Genomic DNA, 24973 nt, shown 5'->3' on the forward strand with positions numbered 1-24973 from the left:
GTTGTTGTTGGTGGTGGTGATTAAATACAATTAAAATGGCTATATATAAAGCGCATGTTTCCACGCACTTGTGCACGTCCACAGCCCTAACACATTATTACCCTGGATAACAAAACTTGCCAGTGAGGCGCTAGAAGATCACATGATTTCTTAATCCGCAGACCCATTCATTGCTTGGTAATTAGAGGCGAGTGAGTGAGTGAGTGTTTGGCGAGTGAGGTAGTGTATGAGTGAGTATGTTTTCGCGCAGTTTTTAGCAATATTCCATGAATATCATGGTAGGGGACACACAAAAAGGGCTTCACACACAGTGCCCATCCTGGGAATCGAACCCAGGTCGAACCCAGGTCTCTGGATAAATATTTGAGACATCATATTTCATAACACAGTTTTATAAAGAAAATGACTTAAAAAAACATAAATGTTATAAACAATTTGTTCCTATTTTTATATAATGTTGGGAAAATAAGAGATTCTGATTTTTTTATGTAAAACCAGGGATAATCTACAACGTTATATAGTCTCCCTGGTAAAGCACATGTAACTTTTTATTATATTTATGAATGTATATTGGGCCAGTGGCCTATTACTGAATAAATGTCTGTCTGTCTCTCTGTAAACGTATTACAATCACTCCTTGCATGCGGTTTTGTACCATTCATCCATGCATAAAAGTATTATAATGAATACATACATGCGGTTTTGTACCATCCATCCATGCATAAACATATTACTATGAATCCATACATGCGGTTTTGTACCATCCATCCATGCATAAACGCATTACAATCACTCCTTGCATGCGGTTTTGTACCATTCATCCATGCATAAAGGTATTACAATGACTCCTTACATGCGGTTTTGTACCATTCATCCATGCATAAAGGTATTACAATGAATCCAGACATGCCATTATGAACAACAACCTCTACATCATTATTACCCACGTGGTCAACGTATGGATAGGTGCATACTAATCTCATACGTGACACGAGTGTCGTATCGCGTTGACCTGTGTCGTAGCGACTTGAATTCATTCACTCTACAACTTAAATTTATTGTGGGAATGTAAACATTGCGAACGTTGCGGTGTCGCTGTTTAATTGTGAGTCGCACTTAGACATTATATCCGTCGAAAAACATAAACGCAATGTATCCACGAGTGATGTTAGCCGTTTGAAGCAACTGAAAACCAAGAAACGGGGTGCTACGGAGTAGTTTACTGTAGGAGGCTGTACGAGGCAATGACAACTGACATGCATCGTGACGTCGGTTACCAAGGCAGCGACGTCATTACAGTGTGACGTCATGCAAATATTGTACTACAGTACAAAATTCTTCCGCAACCTCTTTATGAAACAGGTTTCGGTTTGAAACCATAAAAATAAAAAAAACACGCTATTTTGTCAATTTAATGCATGTAAGGCGTGGGAAATAAATAAAATACCACACTCGGCCTCATTTCATACGAATAATACGAAACTCGTGACCTTCCTATGTTATCATTATCAACCGCTGGCTTAAAATGCATCTACCTTCTAGCAACCTACCATTCCTTCTGTTGAATGTCTTGGATGGTGCTGTATCTAACTGAGTAATAATATTATCGTTGCCACTTCTGTCCTCGATACCCAGTATTCTATATTGTAATTTACATATAATCAATAGATATAGCGGCAGAGAGATAAAGTCAAATGCAAAAAAAAGATAATCGATGATGTAGTGCAGATTATCTTGGACAGCATTTCTTGTTTCCCAGTAACGTATTTACGACACCTTCAGTAAAAATGTCTTAAACTCCCCTGTATAGGGTATAGGAGAGACATTTGATGTAGCTTGTACTGACCTGTAACTTGTAACGGAGACAGTGAGTATAGGAGACTAATATCGTCTTCGAATATATGTAATTTTATTAGTAACAATTATTCCCGTTTTAATTCACAAAGGAGCCCCAATGAAATCGGAGATTCACAACCTGAACCTGAGGAAACTAGACTTGCTTCATTTAGGCCTTTAGCATTGCATGGAGGGATACACAGTAGGGAAAATAGTGCTGTTCAGGGACTGTAAGCCAGACTATGAGTATGATTTTATTTGCCCGTTACCGAGTAAATAAGATGCAGCTGCTTCTGTCAGTGTGAATTGTATTGCTTTGTATTAAGAGATAGAAGTATAGATGCTCGAGTCAATATGACTTGCATTTCCTTGTACTAAGAAATGGAGGTATAGATTCTCGAGACTGTATAACTTGTATTCCTTGTACTAAGAGATGGAGGTATAGATGCTCGAGACTGTATGACTTGTATTTCCTTGTACTAAGAGATGGAGGTATAGATGCTCGAGTCAGTATGACTTGTATTGCCTTGTACTTAGAGATGGGGATATAGATGCTTGTGACTGTATGACTTGTATTGCCTTGTACTAAGAGATGGGGGGGGATAGATGCCCGAGAATGTATGACTTGTATTTCCTTGTAATAAGTGATGGAGGCATAGACGCTACAGTCAGTATGACTTGTGTTGTTCTGTGTTGAGTAACTGAGGTATACCTGCTGCAGTCAATATGACTTGTATTGTCCTGTGTTTAGTAACTGAGATATAGCTACAGTCAATATGACTTGTATTGCCCTGTGTTGAGTAACTGAGATAAACCTGCTACAGTCAATATGACTTGTGTTATACAATCAAGAGCTCTGGACTCCGACAACAATGTTGATGTCGGTAACGTCGAGTGAAACTACTCACACACAGACGAGAGTATTGATTCATATTGTGGTTTTTTTTCTATACCCATTACGTTCGATGAAATAGCAAGTCAAGTGGGAGATTTCATTGGAAGCAATTATGTCACTTAAGTGGTGCTTACATTAGTAGCTTGCGTTTTGTATTTAATGAACTCTTTCTCAACACGGCTACGGATAATCTATAGTTTTATATGCATATTTACTGATGTCAGAACTGTCAATTGCTGTAAGCGTCAAGCCCGTGATTATTTTGTAAAACTGGAAAGAAAGGATATCGAAGTTGATAGGTATGGTGGGCGGCTGACAAATCTGAAGTTTATTTTACTGACAGTCTAAGTACGACATAGTCATTCAACCTTCAAGACGTACATCGTGAACAACCAACAGCGGAAATCGTTCCTCGTGTCTAACCAGGCAGTTGTCTAACTGTGACGATTTATTTTTATTTTTGTGTAATCCTCTTTGTAACCTTCACATCATGCCTGTAGAAGGGAATGGCTTTGGGCATCACGGTGTCATACTGACAACAATGAACATCACTTCTTGGCATTTGGACACATATGATATTTAACGTGTAAAGACATATTTATGATGTAAGCATGTTTGCCTATCGGACGGGCTGACCCCAGCGTTACTGGGTCTCGTTAAGCAAACGGGGTTTGTTTCTGGTGTTTACCATTGACCTTTTTATGCATTCAGTATGTCATGACAAATATAATTGTATTCGTCAGCCCAGTCACCATGTTTGAGACATGGAGAATGTGAACCTTGGAATGTGAACCTTGGGAGCTTAAATTTGTCTTGGAGCTCAAACGTTGAACAGAAATCATTTTAACTTTAAAGGGCAAGAAGTGAATATATATGCACGCACGCACGCACGCTTGCGCATAATACTTATTTCAAATTCACTCTTTCGTGTTTTTCACTTTTTAAATAGTAACGACCCGTGAAGATCCGGGTTAGAATTGGTCTTCAGTAACCCATGCTTGTCGTAAGAGGCGACTAACGGGATTGGGTTGTCAGGCTCGCTGACTGGGTTGACACATGTCATCGTATCCCAGTTGCGCAGATCGATGCTCAGTGCTGTTGATCACTGGAATGTCTGGTCAAGTCTCGATTATTTACATACCGCCGCCATATAGCTGTAATATTGCTGAGTGCCCCGTAAATCTAAACTCACTCACTCAAATGGTAACAACCAGTGTCGGAATGTAAAAGGTACAGCGTACAACCAACTTCACCGGCCGGTGATTTGATTGTGATGACAAGACAGCTGACGACCAATCGCGACCCAGGATGCGGCGTTAAGCAGTATTCACTGAGTAGCTAGTCTATCACATCTCTGTTGCATCATGACATGTCCCATGCACCCCTGTGGCATCGTTGTGAACTCGGTTTGGACGCCCCAAAAATATACGTCCAATAAAATATACTGAGTCAAAAAAGAAACTTCACAAAATGTAATTTGAAAAAAATGAATAATTTTTCTCTGATGATACATCTATGTATCCGAAATGGGATCCCTATCTTTCGACTCTAGAAAACGTTAGCAAAACGCACTCAAACCCATCCATTCGTCGTGCAAATAACGTTAGTGCCAAATCAGGTTTCGCACGTGCAGTCGATCACGTGATCTTCGCATCGAAGTTTTCTTCATATGCACGTGTTTGCATTGGCCTCAAGAATTGCAAAAACACTTTTAAACCACAGTTCTAACGGTACTTGAAATGCCACGATTGTCAAATGTGCAACGTGAACATGCCGTTGGCATGTTGCAAGCGGGAAGATCAGTTATTGACGTCGCAAGAGCAATGGGATGCAGCCGTCGTACTGTGTAAGACTTGCGAGGTCGTCTACAACAAACTGGCACCACTTCTGATCGCCCAAGGTCGGGTCGTCAACGTGTGACGTCACGAGCAGAAGACCGTCAAATCGTCCAACGTCACCTACCTGACAGATTTCTGCCGGCTACACGAACCAGGGCTGAGATGTTTAGAGGTCGACTGTACTCACAGACCATTCGAAATCGGTTGAGGGCTGCCAATCTCCATTCTCGACGTCCATATCGTGGGCCAATATTGACGCCGTTTCATCAACGTCAACGTCTGCTGTGGGCCCAACGTCACCTCCGATGGACCCAGAGAGACTGGAATCGAGTCGTCTTTAGCGATGAACCCAGGTTTACCCTCAGATTAGCGGACGGCAGGCATAGAGTCTGGAGACGACGTCGTGAACGGTATGCCCAATGTTGTGTACAGGAAGTCGACAGATTCGGGGGCGGAAGTTGCATGGTGTAGGGTGCTTTCTGTGGGAACAACCGTTCTTGACTTCTGTTCATCCGTGCATGATAATACGTTAATCCGTTCCAGCATGATAATACTCGGCCGCATACCGCGATGTTGACACGAAATTTCCTTCAAAACGCTGGAATCAACGTCATGGACTGGCCACCGAGGTCCCCTGACCTTAATCCAATAGAGCACGTTTGGGATGCACTTGGGAGAAGGCTTCGTGGTCTTAGGAACCAACCTCAGAATTTGCAGGAACTTGGCGCTGCCTTGCAAGAGCAAAGGCGCAGAATCCCCAACCACGTGTTCACAAGCATCAGGCAGTCGATGAGGAGACGGTGTTTGGCAATGGTGAATGCGCGGGGCGGCCATACACGATATTGAACTGAGAAATTTCGCATTTTTATTCTTGTGACTTGACATTCTGTATACCCATGTTTTGGAACGGCGGTGTAGCCTAATGGAACTGATTATGGCACTGTCAGTGTATCGAGTACATCACACAGATCTCAGCAATGAAATAATAACAATTTAACCATCTTACCATCTGTTGTTCTTTTATAGTGCCCTGAAGAAAGAACGTGAAGTTTCTTTTTTGACTCAGTATATGACGTTCTAATGACTTCAAGAAGCAACAATATCACTCATATTTGTTTCGACTCTTAGTGTATCGTATATTGTATCATGTATTGGGGAAGTCTGGACATAGTTAGTGGTTAGAGTATCATGTATTGGGGAAGTCTGGACATAGTTAGTGGTTAGAGTATCATGTATTGGGGAAAGTCTGGACATAGTTAATGGTTAGAGTATCATGTATTGGGAAAGTCTGGACATAGTTAGTGGTTAGAGTATCATGTATTGGGGAAAGTCTGGACATAGTTAGTGGTTAGAGTATCATGTATTGGGGAAGTCTGGACATAGTTAGTGGTTAGAGTATCATGTATTGGGGAAAGTCTGGACATAGTTAGTGGTTAGAGTATCATGTATTTGGGAAAGTCTGGACATAGTTAGTGGTTAGAGTATCATGTATTGGGGAAGTCTGGACATAGTTAGTGGTTAGAGTATCATGTATTGGGGAAGTCTGGACATAGTTAGTGGTTAGAGTATCATGTATTGGGGAAAGTCTGGACAGAGTTAGTGGTTAGAGTATCATGTATTGGGAAAGTCTGTACATAGTTAGTGGTTAGAGTATCATGTATTGGGGAAAGTCTGGACATAGTTAGTGGTTAGAGTATCATGTATTGGGGAAAGTCTGGACATAGTTAGTGGTTAGAGTATCATGTATTGGGGAAGTCTGGACATAGTTAGTGGTTAGAGTATCATGTATTGGGGGAAGTCTGGACATAGTTAGTGGTTAGAGTATCATGTATTGGGAAAGTCTGGACATAGTTAGTGGTTAGAGTATCATGTATTGGGGAAAGTCTGGACATAGTTAGTGGTTAGAGTATCATGTATTGGGGAAAGTCTGGACATAGTTAGTGGTTAGAGTATCATGTATTGGGGAAAGTCTGGACATAGTTAGTGGTTAGAATATCATGTATTGGGGAAAGTCTGGACATAGTTAGTGGTTAGAGTATCATGTATTGGGGAAGTCTGGACATAGTTAGTGGTTAGAGTATCATGTATTGGGGAAAGTCTGGACATAGTTAGTGGTTAGAGTATCATGTATTGGGGAAAGTCTGGACAGAGTTAGTGGTTAGAGTATCATGTATTGGGAAAGTCTGGACATAGTTAGTGGTTAGAGTATCATGTATTGGGGAAAGTCTGGACATAGTTAGTGGTTAGAGTATCATGTATTGGGGAAAGTCTGGACATAGTTAGTGGTTAGAGTATCATGTATTGGGGAAAGTCTGGACATAGTTAGTGGTTAGAGTATCATGTATTGGGGAAAGTCTGGACATAGTTAGTGGTTAGAGTATCATGTATTGGGGAAGTCTGGACATAGTTAGTGGTTAGAGTATCATGTATTGGGGAAAGTCTGGACATAGTTAGTGGTTAGAGTATCATGTATTGGGGAAAGTCTGACATAGTTAGTGGTTAGAGTATCATGTATTGGGGAAGTCTGGACATAGTTAGTGGTTAGAGTATCATGTATTGGGGAAGTCTGGACATAGTTAGTGGTTAGAGTATCATGTATTGGGAAAGTCTGGACATAGTTAGTGGTTAGAGTATCATGTATTGGGAAAGTCTGGACATAGTTAGTGGTTAGAGTATCATGTATTGGGGAAAGTCTGGACATAGTTAGTGGTTAGAGTATCATGTATTGGGGAAAGTCTGGACATAGTTAGTGGTTAGAGCATCATGTATTGGGGAAGTCTGGACATAGTTAGTGGTTAGAGTATCATGTATTGGGGAAGTCTGGACATAGTTAGTGGTTAGAGTATCATGTATTGGGGAAAGTCTGGACATAGTTAGTGGTTAGAGTATCATGTATTGGGGAAAGTCTGGACATAGTTAGTGGTTAGAGTATCATGTATTGGGGAAAGTCTGGACATAGTTAGTGGTTAGAGTATCATGTATTGGGAAGTCTGTACATGGGGAAGTTAGTGGTTAGAGTATCATGTATTGGGAAAGTCTGGACATAGTTAGTGGTTAGAGTATCATGTATTGGGGAAAGTCTGGACATAGTTAGTGGTTAGAGTATCATGTATTGGGGAAAGTCTGGACATAGTTAGTGGTTAGAGTATCATGTATTGGGGAAAGTCTGGACATAGTTAGTGGTTAGAGTATCATGTATTGGGAAAGTCTGGACATAGTTAGTGGTTAGAGTATCATGTATTGGGGAAAGTCTGGACATAGTTAGTGGTTAGAGTATCATGTATTGGGGAAAGTCTGGACATAGTTAGTGGTTAGAGTATCATGTATTGGGGAAAGTCTGGACATAGTTAGTGGTTAGAGTATCATGTATTGGGGAAAGTCTGGACATAGTTAGTGGTTAAGAGCATCATGTATTGGGGAAAGTCTGGACATAGTTAGTGGTTAGAGTATCATGTATTGGGATAAGTCTGGACATAGTTAGTGGTTAGAGTATCATGTATTGGGGAAAGTCTGGACATAGTTAGTGGTTAGAGTATCATGTATTGGGGAAAGTCTGGACAGAGTTAGTGGTTAGAGTATCATGTATTGGGGAAAGTCTGGACATAGTTAGTGGTTAGAGTATCATGTATTGGGGAAAGTCTGGACATAGTTAGTGGTTAGAGTATCATGTATTGGGAAAGTCTGGACATAGTTAGTGGTTAGAGTATCATGTATTGGGGAAAGTCTGGACATAGTTAGTGGTTAGAGTATCATGTATTGGGGAAAGTCTGGACATAGTTAGTGGTTAGAGTATCATGTATTGGGGAAAGTCTGGACATAGTTAGTGGTTAGAGTATCATGTATTGGGGAAAGTCTGGACATAGTTAGTGGTTAGAGTATCATGTATTGGGAAAGTCTGGACATAGTTAGTGGTTAGAGTATCATGTATTGGGGAAAGTCTGGACATAGTTAGTGGTTAGAGTATCATGTATTGGGGAAAGTCTGGACATAGTTAGTGGTTAGAGTATCATGTATTGGGGAAAGTCTGGACATAGTTAGTGGTTAGAGTATCATGTATTGGGGAAAGTCTGGACATAGTTAGTGGTTAGAGTATCATGTATTGGGGAAAGTCTGGACATAGTTAGTGGTTAGAGTATCATGTATTGGGGAAGTCTGGACATAGTTAGTGGTTAGAGTATCATGTATTGGGGAAAGTCTGGACATAGTTAGTGGTTAGAGTATCATGTATTGGGGAAAGTCTGGACATAGTTAGTGGTTAGAGTATCATGTATTGGGGAAAGTCTGGACATAGTTAGTGGTTAGAGTATCATGTATTGGGGAAAGTCTGGACATAGTTAGTGGTTAGAGTATCATGTATTGGGGAAAGTCTGGACATAGTTAGTGGTTAGAGTATCATGTATTGGGGAAAGTCTGGACATAGTTAGTGGTTAGAGTATCATGTATTGGGGAAAGTCTGGACATAGTTAGTGGTTAGAGTATCATGTATTGGGGAAAGTCTGGACATAGTTAGTGGTTAGAGTATCATGTATTGGGGAAAGTCTGGACATAGTTAGTGGTTAGAGTATCATGTATTGGGGAAAGTCTGGACATAGTTAGTGGTTAGAGTATCATGTATTGGGGAAAGTCTGGACATAGTTAGTGGTTAGAGTATCATGTATTGGGGAAAGTCTGGACATAGTTAGTGGTTAGAGTATCATGTATTGGGAAAGTCTGGACATAGTTAGTGGTTAGAGTATCATGTATTGGGGAAAGTCTGGACATAGTTAGTGGTTAGAGTATCATGTATTGGGGAAAGTCTGGACATAGTTAGTGGTTAGAGTATCATGTATTGGGGAAAGTCTGGACATAGTTAGTGGTTAGAGTATCATGTATTGGGGAAAGTCTGGACATAGTTAGTGGTTAGAGTATCATGTATTGGGGAAAGTCTGGACATAGTTAGTGGTTAGAGTATCATGTATTGGGGAAAGTCTGGACATAGTTAGTGGTTAGAGTATCATGTATTGGGGAAAGTCTGGACATAGTTAGTGGTTAGAGTATCATGTATTGGGAAAAGTCTGGACATAGTTAGTGGTTAGAGTATCATGTATTGGGAAAGTCTGGACATAGTTAGTGGTTAGAGTATCATGTATTGGGGAAAGTCTGGACACAGTTAGTGGTTAGAGTATCATGTATTGGGGAAAGTCTGGACAGAGTTAGTGGTTAGAGTATCATGTATTGGGGAAAGTCTGGACATAGTTAGTGGTTAGAGTATCATGTATTGGGGAAAGTCTGGACATAGTTAGTGGTTAGAGTATCATGTATTGGGGAAAGTCTGGACATAGTTAGTGGTTAGAGTATCATGTATTGGGGGGACAAAGTGGGGAAACATAGTTAGTGGTTAGAGTATCATGTATTGGGGAAAGTCTGGACATAGTTAGTGGTTAGAGTATCATGTATTGGGAAAGTCTGGACATAGTTAGTGGTTAGAGTATCATGTATTGGGGAAAGTCTGGACATAGTTAGTGGTTAGAGTATCATGTATTGGGGAAGTCTGGACATAGTTAGTGGTTAGAGTATCATGTATTGGGGAAAGTCTGGACATAGTTAGTGGTTAGAGTATCATGTATTGGGGAAAGTCTGGACATAGTTAGTGGTTAGAGTATCATGTATTGGGGAAAGTCTGGACATAGTTAGTGGTTAGAGTATCATGTATTGGGGAAAGTCTGGACATAGTTAGTGGTTAGAGTATCATGTATTGGGGAAAGTCTGGACATAGTTAGTGGTTAGAGTATCATGTATTGGGGAAAGTCTGGACATAGTTAGTGGTTAGAGTATCATGTATTGGGGAAAGTCTGGACATAGTTAGTGGTTAGAGTATCATGTATTGGGGAAAGTCTGGACATAGTTAGTGGTTAGAGTATCATGTATTGGGGAAGTCTGGACATAGTTAGTGGTTAGAGTATCATGTATTGGGGAAAGTCTGGACATAGTTAGTGGTTAGAGTATCATGTATTGGGAAAGTCTGGACATAGTTAGTGGTTAGAGCATCATGTATTGGGGAAAGTCTGGACATAGTTAGTGGTTAGAGTATCATGTATTGGGGAAAGTCTGGACATAGTTAGTGGTTAGAGTATCATGTATTGGGGAAAGTCTGGACATAGTTAGTGGTTAGAGTATCATGTATTGGGAAAGTCTGGACATAGTTAGTGGTTAGAGTATCATGTATTGGGAAAGTCTGGACATAGTTAGTGGTTAGAGTATCATGTATTGGGGAAAGTCTGGACATAGTTAGTGGTTAGAGTATCATGTATTGGGGAAAGTCTGGACATAGTTAGTGGTTAGAGCATCATGTATTGGGGAAAGTCTGGACATAGTTAGTGGTTAGAGTATCATGTATTGGGGAAAGTCTGGACATAGTTAGTGGTTAGAGTATCATGTATTGGGGAAAGTCTGGACATAGTTAGTGGTTAGAGTATCATGTATTGGGAAAGTCTGGACATAGTTAGTGGTTAGAGTATCATGTATTGGGGAAAGTCTGGACATAGTTAGTGGTTAGAGTATCATGTATTGGGGAAAGTCTGGACATAGTTAGTGGTTAGAGTATCATGTATTGGGGAAAGTCTGGACATAGTTAGTGGTTAGAGTATCATGTATTGGGGAAAGTCTGGACATAGTTAGTGGTTAGAGTATCATGTATTGGGAAAGTCTGGACATAGTTAGTTGGTTAGATTATCATGTATTGGGGAAAGTCTGGACATAGTTAGTGGTTAGAGTATCATGTATTGGGAAAGTCTGGACATAGTTAGTGGTTAGAGTATCATGTATTGGGGAAAGTCTGGACATAGTTAGTGGTTAGAGTATCATGTATTGGGAAAGTCTGGACATAGTTAGTGGTTAGAGTATCATGTATTAGGGAAAGTCTGGACATAGTTAGTGGTTAGAGTATCATGTATTGGGGAAAGTCTGGACATAGTTAGTGGTTAGAGTATCATGTATTGGGGAAGTCTGGACATAGTTAGTGGTTAGAGTATCATGTATTGGGGAAAGTCTGGACATAGTTAGTGGTTAGAGTATCATGTATTGGGGAAAGTCTGGACATAGTTAGTGGTTAGAGTATCATGTATTGGGGAAAGTCTGGACATAGTTAGTGGTTAGAGTATCATGTATTGGGGAAAGTCTGGACATAGTTAGTGGTTAGAGTATCATGTATTGGGGAAAGTCTGGACATAGTTAGTGGTTAGAGTATCATGTATTGGGGAAAGTCTGGACATAGTTAGTGGTTAGAGTATCATGTATTGGGGAAAGTCTGGACATAGTTAGTGGTTAGAGTATCATGTATTGGGGAAGTCTGGACATAGTTAGTGGTTAGAGTATCATGTATTGGGGAAAGTCTGGACATAGTTAGTGGTTAGAGTATCATGTATTGGGGAAAGTCTGGACATAGTTAGTGGTTAGAGTATCATGTATTGGGGAAAGTCTGGACATAGTTAGTGGTTAGAGTATCATGTATTGGGGGAGAAGTCTGGACATAGTTAGTGGTTAGAGTATCATGTATTGGGAAAGTCTGGACATAGTTAGTGGTTAGAGTATCATGTATTGGGGAAAGTCTGGACATAGTTAGTGGTTAGAGTATCATGTATTGGGGAAAGTCTGGACATAGTTAGTGGTTAGAGTATCATGTATTGGGAAAGTCTGGACATAGTTAGTGGTTAGAGTATCATGTATTGGGGAAGTCTGGACATAGTTAGTGGTTAGAGTATCATGTATTGGGGAAAGTCTGGACATAGTTGGTTGACAAGTGGTTAGAGTATCATGTATTGGGGAAAGTCTGGACATAGTTAGTGGTTAGAGTATCATGTATTGGGGAAAGTCTGGACATAGTTAGTGGTTAGAGTATCATGTATTGGGAAAGTCTGGACATAGTTAGTGGTTAGAGTATCATGTATTGGGGAAAGTCTGGACATAGTTAGTGGTTAGAGTATCATGTATTGGGGAAAGTCTGGACATAGTTAGTGGTTAGAGTATCATGTATTGGGGAAAGTCTGGACATAGTTAGTGGTTAGAGTATCATGTATTGGGGAAAGTCTGGACATAGTTAATGGTTAGAGTATCATATATTGGGGAAAGTCTGGACATAGTTAGTGGTTAGAGTATCATGTATTGGGGAAAGTCTGGACATAGTTAGTGGTTAGAGTATCATGTATTGGGGAAAGTCTGGACATAGTTAGTGGTTAGAGTATCATGTATTGGGGAAAGTCTGGACATAGTTAGTGGTTAGAGTATCATGTATTGGGAAAGTCTGGACATAGTTAGTGGTTAGAGTATCATGTATTGGGGAAAGTCTGGACATAGTTAGACAGCAGTTAGAGTATCATGTATTGGGGAAAGTCTGGACATAGTTAGTGGTTAGAGTATCATGTATTGGGGAAGTCTGGACATAGTTAGTGGTTAGAGTATCATCATGTATTGGGGAAAGTCTGGACATAGTTAGTGGTTAGAGTATCATGTATTGGGAAAGTCTGGACATAGTTAGTGGTTAGAGTATCATGTATTGGGGAAAGTCTGGACATAGTTAGTGGTTAGAGTATCATGTATTGGGGAAAGTCTGGACATAGTTAGTGGTTAGAGAGTATCATGTATTGGGGAAAGTCTGGACATAGTTAGTGGTTAGAGTATCATGTATTGGGAAAGTCTGGACATAGTTAGTGGTTAGAGTATCATGTATTGGGGAAGTCTGGACATAGTTAGTGGTTAGAGTATCATGTATTGGGGAAAGTCTGGACATAGTTAGTGGTTAGAGTATCATGTATTTGGGAAAGTCTGGACATAGTTAGTGGTTAGAGTATCATGTATTGGGGAAAGTCTGGACATAGTTAGTGGTTAGAGTATCATGTATTAGGGAAAGTCTGTACATAGTTAGTGGTTAGAGTATCATGTATTGGGAAAGTCTGGACATAGTTAGTGGTTAGAGTATCATGTATTGGGGAAAGTCTGGACATAGTTAGTGGTTAGAGTATCATGTATTGGGGAAAGTCTGGACATAGTTAGTGGTTAGAGTATCATGTATTGGGAAAGTCTGGACATAGTTAGTGGTTAGAGTATCATGTATTGGGGAAAGTCTGGACATAGTTAGTGGTTAGAGTATCATGTATTGGGGAAAGTCTGGACATAGTTAGTGGTTAGAGTATCATGTATTTGGGAAAGTCTGGACATAGTTAGTGGTTAGAGTATCATGTATTGGGGAAAGTCTGGACATAGTTAGTGGTTAGAGTATCATGTATTGGGGAAAGTCTGGACATAGTTAGTGGTTAGAGTATCATGTATTGGGGAAAGTCTGGACATAGTTAGTGGTTAGAGTATCATGTATTGGGAAAGTCTGGACATAGTTAGTGGTTAGAGTATCATGTATTGGGGAAGTCTGGACATAGTTAGTGGTTAGAGTATCATGTATTGTGGAAAGTCTGGACATAGTTAGTGGTTAGAGTATCATGTATTGGGAAAGTCTGGACATAGTTAGTGGTTAGAGTATCATGTATTGGGGAAAGTCTGGACATAGTTAGTGGTTAGAGTATCATGTATTGGGGAAAGTCTGGACATAGTTAGTGGTTAGAGTATCATGTATTGGGAAAGTCTGGACATAGTTAGTGGTTAGAGTATCATGTATTGGGGAAAGTCTGGACATAGTTAGTGGTTAGAGTATCATGTATTGGGGAAAGTCTGGACATAGTTAGTGGTTAGAGTATCATGTATTGGGGAAAGTCTGGACATAGTTAGTGGTTAGAGTAGAGTATATCATGTATTGGGAAAGTCTGGACATAGTTAGTTGGTTAGAGTATCATGTATTGGGGAAAGTCTGGACATAGTTAGTGGTTAGAGTATCATGTATTGGGGAAAGTCTGGACATAGTTAGTGGTTAGAGTATCATGTATTGGGGAAAGTCTGGACATAGTTAGTGGTTAGAGTATCATGTATTGGGAAAGTCTGGACATAGTTAGTGGTTAGAGTATCATGTATTGGGGAAAGTCTGGACATAGTTAGTGGTTAGAGTATCATGTATTGGGGAAAGTCTGGACATAGTTAGTGGTTAGAGTATCATGTATTGGGGAAAGTCTGGACATAGTTAGTGGTTAGAGTATCATGTATTGGGGAAAGTCTGGACATAGTTAGTGGTTAGAGTATCATGTATTGGGGAAAGTCTGGACATAGTTAGTGGTTAGAGTATCATGTATTGGGGAAAGTCTGGACATAGTTAGTGGTTAGAGTATCATGTATTGAGGGAAAGTCTGGACATAGTTAGTGGTTAGAGTATCATGTATTGGGGAAGTCTGGACATAGTTAGTGGTTAGAGTATCATGTATTGGGGAAAGTCTGGACATAGTTAGTGGTTAGAGTATCATGTATTGGGAAAGTCTGGACATAGTTAGTGGTTAGAGTATCATGTATTGGGAAAGTCTGGACATAGTTAGTGGTTAGAGTATCATGTATTGGGGAAAGTCTGGACATAGTTAGTGGTTAGAGTATCATGTATTGGGGAAAGTCTGGACATAGTTAGTGGTTAGAGTATCATGTATTGGGAAAGTCTGGACATAGTTAGTGGTTAGAGTATCATGTATTGGGAAAGTCTGGACATAGTTAGTGGTTAGAGTATCATGTATTGGGGAAAGTCTGGACATAGTTAGTGGTTAGAGTATCATGTATTGGGGAAAGTCTGGACATAGTTAGTGGTTTAGAGTATCATGTATTGGGGAAAGTCTGGACATAGTTAGTGGTTAGAGTATCATGTATTGGGGAAAGTCTGGACATAGTTAGTGGTTAGAGTATCATGTATTGGGGAAAGTCTGGACATAGTTAGTGGTTAGAGTATCATGTATTGGGGAAAGTCTGGACATAGTTAGTGGTTAGAGTATCATGTATTGGGGAAAGTCTGGACATAGTTAGTGGTTAGAGTATCATGTATTGGGGAAAGTCTGGACATAGTTAGTGGTTAGAGTATCATGTATTGGGGAAAGTCTGGACATAGTTAGTGGTTAGAGTATCATGTATTGGGAAAAGTCTGGACATAGTTAGTGGTTAGAGTATCATGTATTGGGGAAAGTCTGGACATAGTTAGTGGTTAGAGTATCATGTATTGGGGAAAGTCTGGACATAGTTAGTGGTTAGAGTATCATGTATTGGGGAAAGTCTGGACATAGTTAGTGGTTAGAGTATCATGTATTGGGGGAAGTCTGGACATAGTTAGTGGTTAGAGTATCATGTATTGGGGAAAGTCTGGACATAGTTAGTGGTTAGAGTATCATGTATTGGGGAAGTCTGGACATAGTTAGTGGTTAGAGTATCATGTATTGGGGAAGTCTGGACATAGTTAGTGGTTAGAGTATCATGTATTGGGAAAGTCTGGACATAGTTAGTGGTTAGAGTATCATGTATTGGGGAAAGTCTGGACATAGTTAGTGGTTAGAGTATCATGTATTGGGGAAGTCTGGACATAGTTAGTGGTTAGAGTATCATGTATTGGGGGAAGTCTGGACATAGTTAGTGGTTAGAGTATCATGTATTGGGAAAGTCTGGACATAGTTAGTGGTTAGAGTATCATGTATTGGGGAAAGTCTGGACATAGTTAGTGGTTAGAGTATCATGTATTGGGGAAAGTCTGGACATAGTTAGTGGTTAGAGTATCATGTATTGGGGAGAAAGTCTGGACATAGTTAGTGGTTAGAGTATCATGTATTGGGGAAAGTCTGGACATAGTTAGTGGTTAGAGTATCATGTATTGGGGAAAGTCTGGACATAGTTAGTGGTTAGAGTATCATGTATTGGGGAAAGTCTGGACATAGTTAGTGGTTAGAGTATCATGTATTGGGGAAAGTCTGGACATAGTTAGTGGTTAGAGTATCATGTATTTGGGAAAGTCTGGACATAGTTAGTGGTTAGAGTATCATGTATTGGGAAAGTCTGGACATAGTTAGTGGTTAGAGTATCATGTATTGGGGAAAGTCTGGACATAGTTAGTGGTTAGAGTATCATGTATTGGGAAAGTCTGGACATAGTTAGTGGTTAGAGTATCATGTATTGGGGAAAGTCTGGACATAGTTAGTGGTTAGAGTATCATGTATTGGGGAAAGTCTGGACATAGTTAGTGGTTAGAGTATCATGTATTGGGGAAAGTCTGGACATAGTTAGTGGTTAGAGTATCATGTATTGGGAAAGTCTGGACATAGTTAGTGGTTAGAGTATCATGTATTGGGGAAAGTCTGGACATAGTTAGTGGTTAGAGTATCATGTATTGGGGAAGTCTGGACATAGTGGTTAGAGTAGTCATGTAGTGGTTTGGGGAAAGTCTGGACATAGTTAGTGGTTAGAGTATCATGTATTGGGAAAGTCTGGACATAGTTAGTGGTTAGAGTATCATGTATTGGGGAAAGTCTGGACATAGTTAGTGGTTAGAGTATCATGTATTGGGGAAAGTCTGGACATAGTTAGTGGTTAGAGTATCATGTATTGGGGAAAGTCTGGACATAGTTAGTGGTTAGAGTATCATGTATTGGGGAAGTCTGGACATAGTTAGTGGTTAGAGTATCATGTATTGGGGAAAGTCTGGACATAGTTAGTGGTTAGAGTATCATGTATTGGGGAAAGTCTGGACATAGTTAGTGGTTAGAGTATCATGTATTGGGGAAAGTCTGGACATAGTTAGTGGTTAGAGTATCATGTATTGGGGAAAGTCTGGACATAGTTAGTGGTTAGAGTATCATGTATTGGGGAAAGTCTGGACATAGTTAGTGGTTAGAGTATCATGTATTGGGAAAGTCTGGACATAGTTAGTGGTTAGAGTATCATGTATTGGGGAAGTCTGGACATAGTTAGTGGTTAGAGTATCATGTATTGGGGAAGTCTGGACATAGTTAGTGGTTAGAGTATCATGTATTGGGAAAGTCTGGACATAGTTAGTGGTTAGAGTATCATGTATTGGGGAAAGTCTGGACATAGTTAGTGGTTAGAGTATCATGTATTGGGGGAAAGTCTGGACATAGTTAGTGGTTAGAGTATCATGTATTGGGGAAAGTCTGGACATAGTTAGTGGTTAGAGTATCATGTATTGGGAAAGTCTGGACATAGTTAGTGGTTAGAGTATCATGTATTGGGGAAAGTCTGGACATAGTTAGTGGTTAGAGTATCATGTATTGGGGAAAGTCTGGACATAGTTAGTGGTTAGAGTATCATGTATTGGGAAAAGTCTGGACATAGTTAGTGGTTAGAGTATCATGTATTGGGGAAAGTCTGGACATAGTTAGTGGTTAGAGTATCATGTATTGGGGAAAGTCTGGACATAGTTAGTGGTTAGAGTATCATGTATTGGGGGAAGTCTGGACATAGTTAGTGGTTAGAGTATCATGTATTGGGGAAAGTCTGGACAGAGTTAGTGGTTAGAGTATCATGTATTGGGAAAGTCTGTACATAGTTAGTGGTTAGAGTATCATGTATTGGGGAAAGTCTGGACATAGTTAGTGGTTAGAGTATCATGTATTGGGGAAAGTCTGGACATAGTTAGTGGTTAGAGTATCATGTATTGGGGAAAGTCTGGACATAGTTAGTGGTTAGAGTATCATGTATTGGGGAAAGTCTGGACATAGTTAGTGGTTAGAGTATCATGTATTGGGGAAAGTCTGGACATAGTTAGTGGTTAGAGTATCATGTATTGGGGAAAGTCTGGACATAGTTAGTGGTTAGAGCAAGGGAGCTAGTTACGTCACAAAAAGAAGGTGCTGATTGTGTCGAAGGTATTTAGTCGAATGGCGATACACTGCACTGGATAGTCGTGGATGGTCCACTGCACACATAGCCCCTGTATAAGCCTTACGCACGTTATTGAACAACCCTAAATGATCCGTGTTCTCTATGGTAATAAAATGTATGTATCAGTTACGTTTATTGCAAAACAAACATTGTATGTATAACTGGGTCTAAGTTTCAACTAAATGTACAAAGTAGGGTATTATAACAGTGTCACTCACATACAAGACCCGCGGCAGAGGAGAGACGGCTGCTCTACCAGATATGTGCTTTCTGAGCGGTCTGAATAATATTAAGCCAGCACGAGTTGTTCCCCTTATGCTGGCTGGACTCGTCGGGACTAATGTATGTTGAGGCTAAGGGTTTGTAGATCTATTGGCGGTGCATATATTTCTTAGTTAACATCGCACTGAAGGATATTCCACCTCTCTGACTCTTACAACACCGAATCTGAACCATACAAACTAATGATTGATAGTATAAGCAGAGCCAGATAATCCATTATGTCACCGAACCTGACCATTCAATAAACAGAGTCGCCGCATCCAATCAGACTTGGAAGTGCTGGCAACCGGACCATTCTGGTGAAACACTACACATTTAACCACTCAACTATAAACGTGCACATGTGAACATTCAGCTATATACCTTAAAAACCTGACCTCTCTATGTGGGACTTTAGTAATTGCAGTGCAGGTATTTACCGATTGATAGCGTTTGGAATTGCCCTTTAACGAAGTATAACGATTGTATTAAAATTATGACGTTTAGTCGCTCGTTTTTGATGACTGTGATCTTTTGTTTATGACAAGGTGACTGCGAAGTCTCAAACAAAAATACAAGTCACACATTCTCAAACGAGAATACAAGTCACACAAGTGAATTTGGTTCTCTATAATGGCCACAATTAATGGAAGCATCCGTAAAATCCTTGAATTGAAGCCTCTATTTTTCAAGGGGAAAGGAAAGTCAGGGCGTCGTGGGTTTGGTTGTTTTTCATGCGATGTGAGTTCAACATCCAGATGTTCACACCTCACCAAGTTTAGAAACAAGAATTATTCGTCATTCAATAATCCAGTTAAGACGATCCAAACAAAAAGGAATGTTCATTTTAATCTGTAGGATAAATGTTCCTTGTCAGATAGCCAGTGTTAATGAGCCTCAAAACTCCCAGACGACCATCATGAAGCAGGTACCTGCCTTTGTCTCAACAATGGTTCCGTCTCCAGGTCCGAAGATTCCAGCGCCACAGCAGACGTTGCCTTTGATGTTCATGATTGTTTGTTTGCTTGTTGTTTAACGCCATAGTCAGCAATATTCCAGCGTAGGGCGGCGGTCTGTATATAATCGAGTCTGGACCAGACAATCCAGCAATCAACAGCATGAGCACTGACCTACCCAAATGGGATACGATGACATTTGGGGAGCAAGGTGAACCGGCTGTGCTTTTCACCAAAACGATAAACGTCGAAGATCTTACTTCGGACTTCCCTCCCACGTGAGTGAGTGAGTGAATGAGTATAGCTTTACGCCACATTCAGCAATATTCCAGCTATAAGGCGGTCGTCTGTAATTAATCGAGTCTGGACCAGACAATCCAGTGATCAACAACTGAGTTGGACAGTCAGTGTATTAGTCACTAACTCATGGACCATCTATTTGAGGTCATGTGTGATGCTATGTGATCTATAAATGCTGAATTAGTATTATTGTTGCTGGTCTTGGTTTTTGGTGGGGTGGGGGTGGGTGGAGGGCTTTGTTTTTGACAGAATGCCTGCTTCAGAACTTTCAGCTGAGCTGGCTGACTGGCTGAGTATGGTTTTACACCGTTTTTAGCAATATTCCAGCAATATCACGGCGGGAAACACCAGGAATGGGCTTCACAAGTTTGTACCCATGTGGGGAATCGAACCCTGGCCTTCGGCGTGACGAGCGAACGCTTTAACCACTAGACTACCCCACCGTCCCTGAACTTCTCAGAACTCATGCCTGTTTATTTTAGTTAAGTAAAAGATGTCAACTCTGATATCCATGAACATCTGAACTAAAAAACAGCAAAAAGAACAAATTTAGTATTTGACTATTCTTTATTGTAAATCTCCACTACAAAATACAACAGTGTATGGGTAAAGCTCCGAAAAGTACAATATGTGCGATTTGCTGACTTGGAAATGGAAATAGAGGAAAGAAAAGATTAATATTTGTGTAAAGCGTTTGCAAAGGTTCACAATAAGTAAATTAATATCAAATAGCTTTCTGGTTATTCTAAACTCCATTTTCGCAGGATCAGAGGAAAGACAAGATAAGTATATGTGTACAGTTCGCTCTCCCACCATGTATAGTGTAATAAGGTCTGCCTTTGTCCTGAACTATTATAGCTAAAGTACGAGGACGCGAGCGTAAATAAGTGAAAAAGTATCAAACAGCTTTCTGGTTATTCCGAACTACATATCCACAGGAGAGCGGCCTCTCATCTTGGAAGCCAAAACGAAAACTGTCCACTAACGTACACAAACAAATGTCTATATTACAAAATAGTATGATAAAATAACAAATCATGTTACTGTCTCCCCTTACTGTAGAAATAGAGGCATATACATTTACTACAACCGCTGTCTTGTATTTCTTACAAGAAGCGGTATGTCAACTTATCCTGAAATAAAACAATATTTCTGCAAGAGTTACAAGCTCTGGGGCTGGTTAATAAAATCAATCATCCCTTTACACAAGACATAGTGACTGAAGCGTTTGTAAAATATCACAATTCATTTCTGTCTGCAAGCGACTGAAAGGGGAACATGTTGACCTCTGATTATTGCGAGAAAGTGCCTATAAGTACTGTTGGAAAGTGTCTTTTAAAATATACCTGATATTCTCCTTGTATAAACATGTTTTGGGTTAACCCAAAACAATACAATACACATTGAACAAATTGACAATACACATGTTTCTCATTCAGTTTGTAACAAGGAAAAATATATATCGCCTTAACACGATGAGCTACTGTGGATTGTGACATCATCTCAGTGAAATTTACAAGTCAACTGCTAAACAAGTCAAATAAAACACTTGTATCAAATATCGAAAGCAATGAGTGACAAAAAACTCTACACGTGGCTTACACTCCGGTGGTATTCACCAGGTCCGTGTACTGTATGTTCTAATACATGCCATACACCCCGTGGTATTCACAAGGTCCGTGTACTGTATGTTCCAATACATGGCATACACCCTCGTGGTATTCACCAGGTCCGTGTTGTGTGTATGTTCTAATACATGTCATACACCCTCTTGGTATTCACCAGGTACGTGCAGTGTATGTTCCAATACATGTCATACACCCGTGGTATTCACCAGGTACGTGCAGTGTATGTTCCAATACATGTCATACACCCCGTGGTATTCACCAGATCCGAGTAGTGTATGTCCCAATACATGTCATACACCCCCGTGGTGTTCACCAGGTCCGTGTAGTGTATGTTCCAATACATGTCATACATCCCGTGGTATTCACCAGGTCCGTGTAGTGTATGTTCCAATACATGTCATACACCCCGTGGTGAGTGAGTGAGTGAGTTTAGTTTCACGCCGCACTCAGCAATATTCCAGCTATATGGCGGCGGTCTGTAAATAATCGAGTCTGGACCAGACAATCCAGTGATCAACAGCATGAGCATCGATCTGCGCAATTGGGAACCGATGACATGTGTCAACCAAGTCAGCGAAACTGACCACCCGATCCCGTTAGTCGCCTCTTACGACAAGATAGTCGCCTTTTTATGGCAAGCACATGCATACCCCCGTGGTATTCACCAGGTCCGTGTAGTGTATGTTCCCATACATGTTCGGTTATGATCAATGGACATGTTTAGGGATCATGTTGTTTTTAATTAATATTTTAACTGCAATTACTCGCGTATGATATCCACATGCTAGGTGCAGGAAAATAGTTTATAGGTGTACTAGATCATAAGTTGCACTACTAGCGATATGTTTTCTACAAGCTTCACTGTTTGTGTTTTGTATAAATACTTGAGAATCTCACGTACAACAAGGTCATGAGGAAAGTTCTCTTCACTCATGCTGCTGTTAGGTATCTACTACATATCCATGTGTTCATAGTCACCATCACTGTCACCATCATGACAGCGCCTTGACAATCATCGCTTTCTTCTCCTCCGTCATGTTGATGTCGCTGCCCACTACAAGTCTCATGCTGACAGTGAGGCGATGTGGGTTATACCCCGAACATCGGCCACAGTGGTTCACTACAGTCTACATTGTCTAACGTCGACATGACTTTCTTCTCCTTCACATCAATGAAGACAATCTTCTTCCTGGCGTCATCATAGACAACACCGTAATGTAGTGTGTGTGATGTCCCTGCTGTGTTGGGGAGAGTGTCAGGCAGACACAGCACATACTTCCCTCCTTCCTTATCTTCCTGCATATCCCGTCGTGTGTAGTACAGTGGGCGACGGCCATACAGTAGGAGTAAGGACGTCCAGCTATATCATGACTCACGTCCCTCTGCTCCTCCCTACATACTCCAACCTCCAGGATGAGCCTGTTCCATGGGAGTGGTTTCGCCAGACTGACCCTGTTCTCTACCTCCCAGTACTGTGGACAGCCATCCTGGGGGAGGGGGCAGTGCTGCATGTGCCGGTGAACTTCTTCATTCTCCCTCCCCTGCAGGTCTTGTGTCCGACTTCCTGTTGACCAGGTCTCCTTCTGTGTTGATGTGGACTTTGTCGAGATTGACTCTGTCTTTGTCATACTTCAGTGGTGTACCTACAACATGTGAATTTAGATGTAAATAAGACATAAGCCGTTAAATTCCATACTAATATTAATGTGCACGAAATTCACATCTATCTACAAAGTACTGATATGCATAGAGCAATATAATCAATGCAGAAGTAAGTACAATAAAACTGCTGTGTATTATATTTGGATCAACTGATAATGAATCTACCCGAATTGTCAGTATGGTAAGGGCAACACATCAATCTGAATGGCCTTAAAGGAATCAGAAATATTTACAGTTGATATTCTGAATTACAGACACGGAATGGTAAACAGAGCAGGATAATCATCGGTCATACAGAAGCGAACAGTCGCAGTCGTACACTGTTTCATTATACAGACGCGCTATAATGAGGAACGTGTAGATTGCATGTCAAACATTGTCAAAATCAGTGTCACTTGAGCAGGAGACGTCATTCGGGAGATTGTGTTACATGTTAAGGACGAACATGGCTCGCCATACTGCCTGTTTGTTGTTTATTAGGGCACTCAGCTATAGAAGTGTGCCAGCTATATCACGGCGATCTGCAAAACATGCAGTCCACACCCAATAATCCAGTGATTGACAATACCAGCATCGATCTACGAAAATATCCATAACGAGCCTGACCACCCGGTCCTGTTAGTCGTCTCTTACTACTAGCATGGATTACTGAAGACCAGTTCTAATATACATCTTCTGGGATCGCTCGGCGGGTTGACAATGGCAAGAAGATAGATTGTCAGGAGGACGCAAACAGGAGAAAATAATAATGACATTATGTATAAACAATTCATGTTTTTTGTTAATGTTTCTGGAAGATCATATTTTGGAAAATATTATGATGTTATGGTTTGTAGCGAAAGAAAAAACATGTTGAGACCAAAAGCCTAACACAATTAATTAAGAGTATCAAAAAATATTATCGAAATGCCTTCCCGCTCTTTGTTGTGACACGCTTTATGAACGTTGAATATATGATAAAAGGGGTCGTTCATATTTTCAGTTAGATATGGTAGAAACAATAAAACACAATCGGCAAAAATCTGAAATTTTCATAATATATTGATATCTTCAAATAACAGTTGGGTCTTTTGTAGGATTGTAAACAATACTAGGACTGCCGAATGACTTTGAGGAGTAAAAAGTGAAAAAAGGAAATGTCACAGGGGTGAATGTTGATTTTTAAACTTTATTGAAAGTCACTCTCAGCTATAACCGTTTTTTTGTCATTACCAACAACAACGCTCCACCACTCTAGTCTTGCTTTAACGCAGCATTTGTAATCAGACTGGACATGCGTCGTCAACATCTTGATGAACATCTTCTGTTTACTGGCATAAACAGTAATTGAGAATATCCCCCCAAAATAGAAATGCATTCTTGCTGTATGACACGCGAGCCCCACAAGTGCAACTCATCACAACATCGATTTGGCGGAGGCACGTTTCTTTTCTTGCTCGATCAAAAACAGATGCTTGCAAACGTGAACTGTTGACAGTTTTATACTTTTTTTAACATGATAACTAAGTTTGAATTTTGTGAAACAAGGACCAAATGCACTTATGTCTTTTTGTTTACAAATTTTAAGTCCTTCTCAATTATGTCAAAGAGAAGGAATTGAGAGTTGCTAGATCATGTCATGTGGTCACGCACGTGTCCTGAGTTACTCCAACACATTTGGCAGTGTTCTTGAAAATGGTGTAACTGATCTGATTGATTCTCATGAATAATAGTATTAAAAAAATCTTGGGACGTCAATAGATGCAAACAATAACACTATTTACTCTGTTTTATCGAGATATGGTAGTTATGAATATTAAATATGTGATGAAAGGGGTTGTTAAT

The 24973-nt window shown here is 40.3% G+C and overlaps 2 protein-coding genes and 1 long non-coding RNA gene across 6 annotated transcripts in view; 1 reads left to right on the forward strand and 2 right to left on the reverse strand.

Moving 5' to 3' along the window:
- LOC124267070 lies at positions 1-22514 on the forward strand. Its single transcript, XR_006895944.1, has 3 exons — positions 1-16; positions 11462-11466; positions 22433-22514. It is a non-coding gene; the product is annotated as an uncharacterized LOC124267070 (long non-coding RNA).
- LOC124267022 overlaps positions 1-24973 on the reverse strand; it is a 289774-nt gene that overhangs the window by 61791 nt on the left and 203010 nt on the right. The gene's annotated exons all lie outside the window — the stretch shown is intronic.
- LOC124267005 overlaps positions 22207-24973 on the reverse strand; it is a 219701-nt gene continuing 216934 nt past the window's right edge. For both annotated transcript variants that reach the window (XM_046701851.1, XM_046701858.1), the window contains one exon: positions 22207-23130. In XM_046701851.1, the coding sequence (XP_046557807.1) occupies positions 23015-23130 (116 nt within the window). In that variant the 3' untranslated portion in view covers positions 22207-23014. The remainder of the gene's footprint in view (positions 23131-24973) is intronic.

The sequence above is a fragment of the Haliotis rubra genome, unplaced genomic scaffold (genome assembly GCF_003918875.1).
Source record: "Haliotis rubra isolate DU_JTF1 unplaced genomic scaffold, ASM391887v1 Scf1000, whole genome shotgun sequence".
In the NCBI taxonomy this organism is placed as follows: Eukaryota; Metazoa; Mollusca; class Gastropoda; order Lepetellida; family Haliotidae; genus Haliotis; species Haliotis rubra.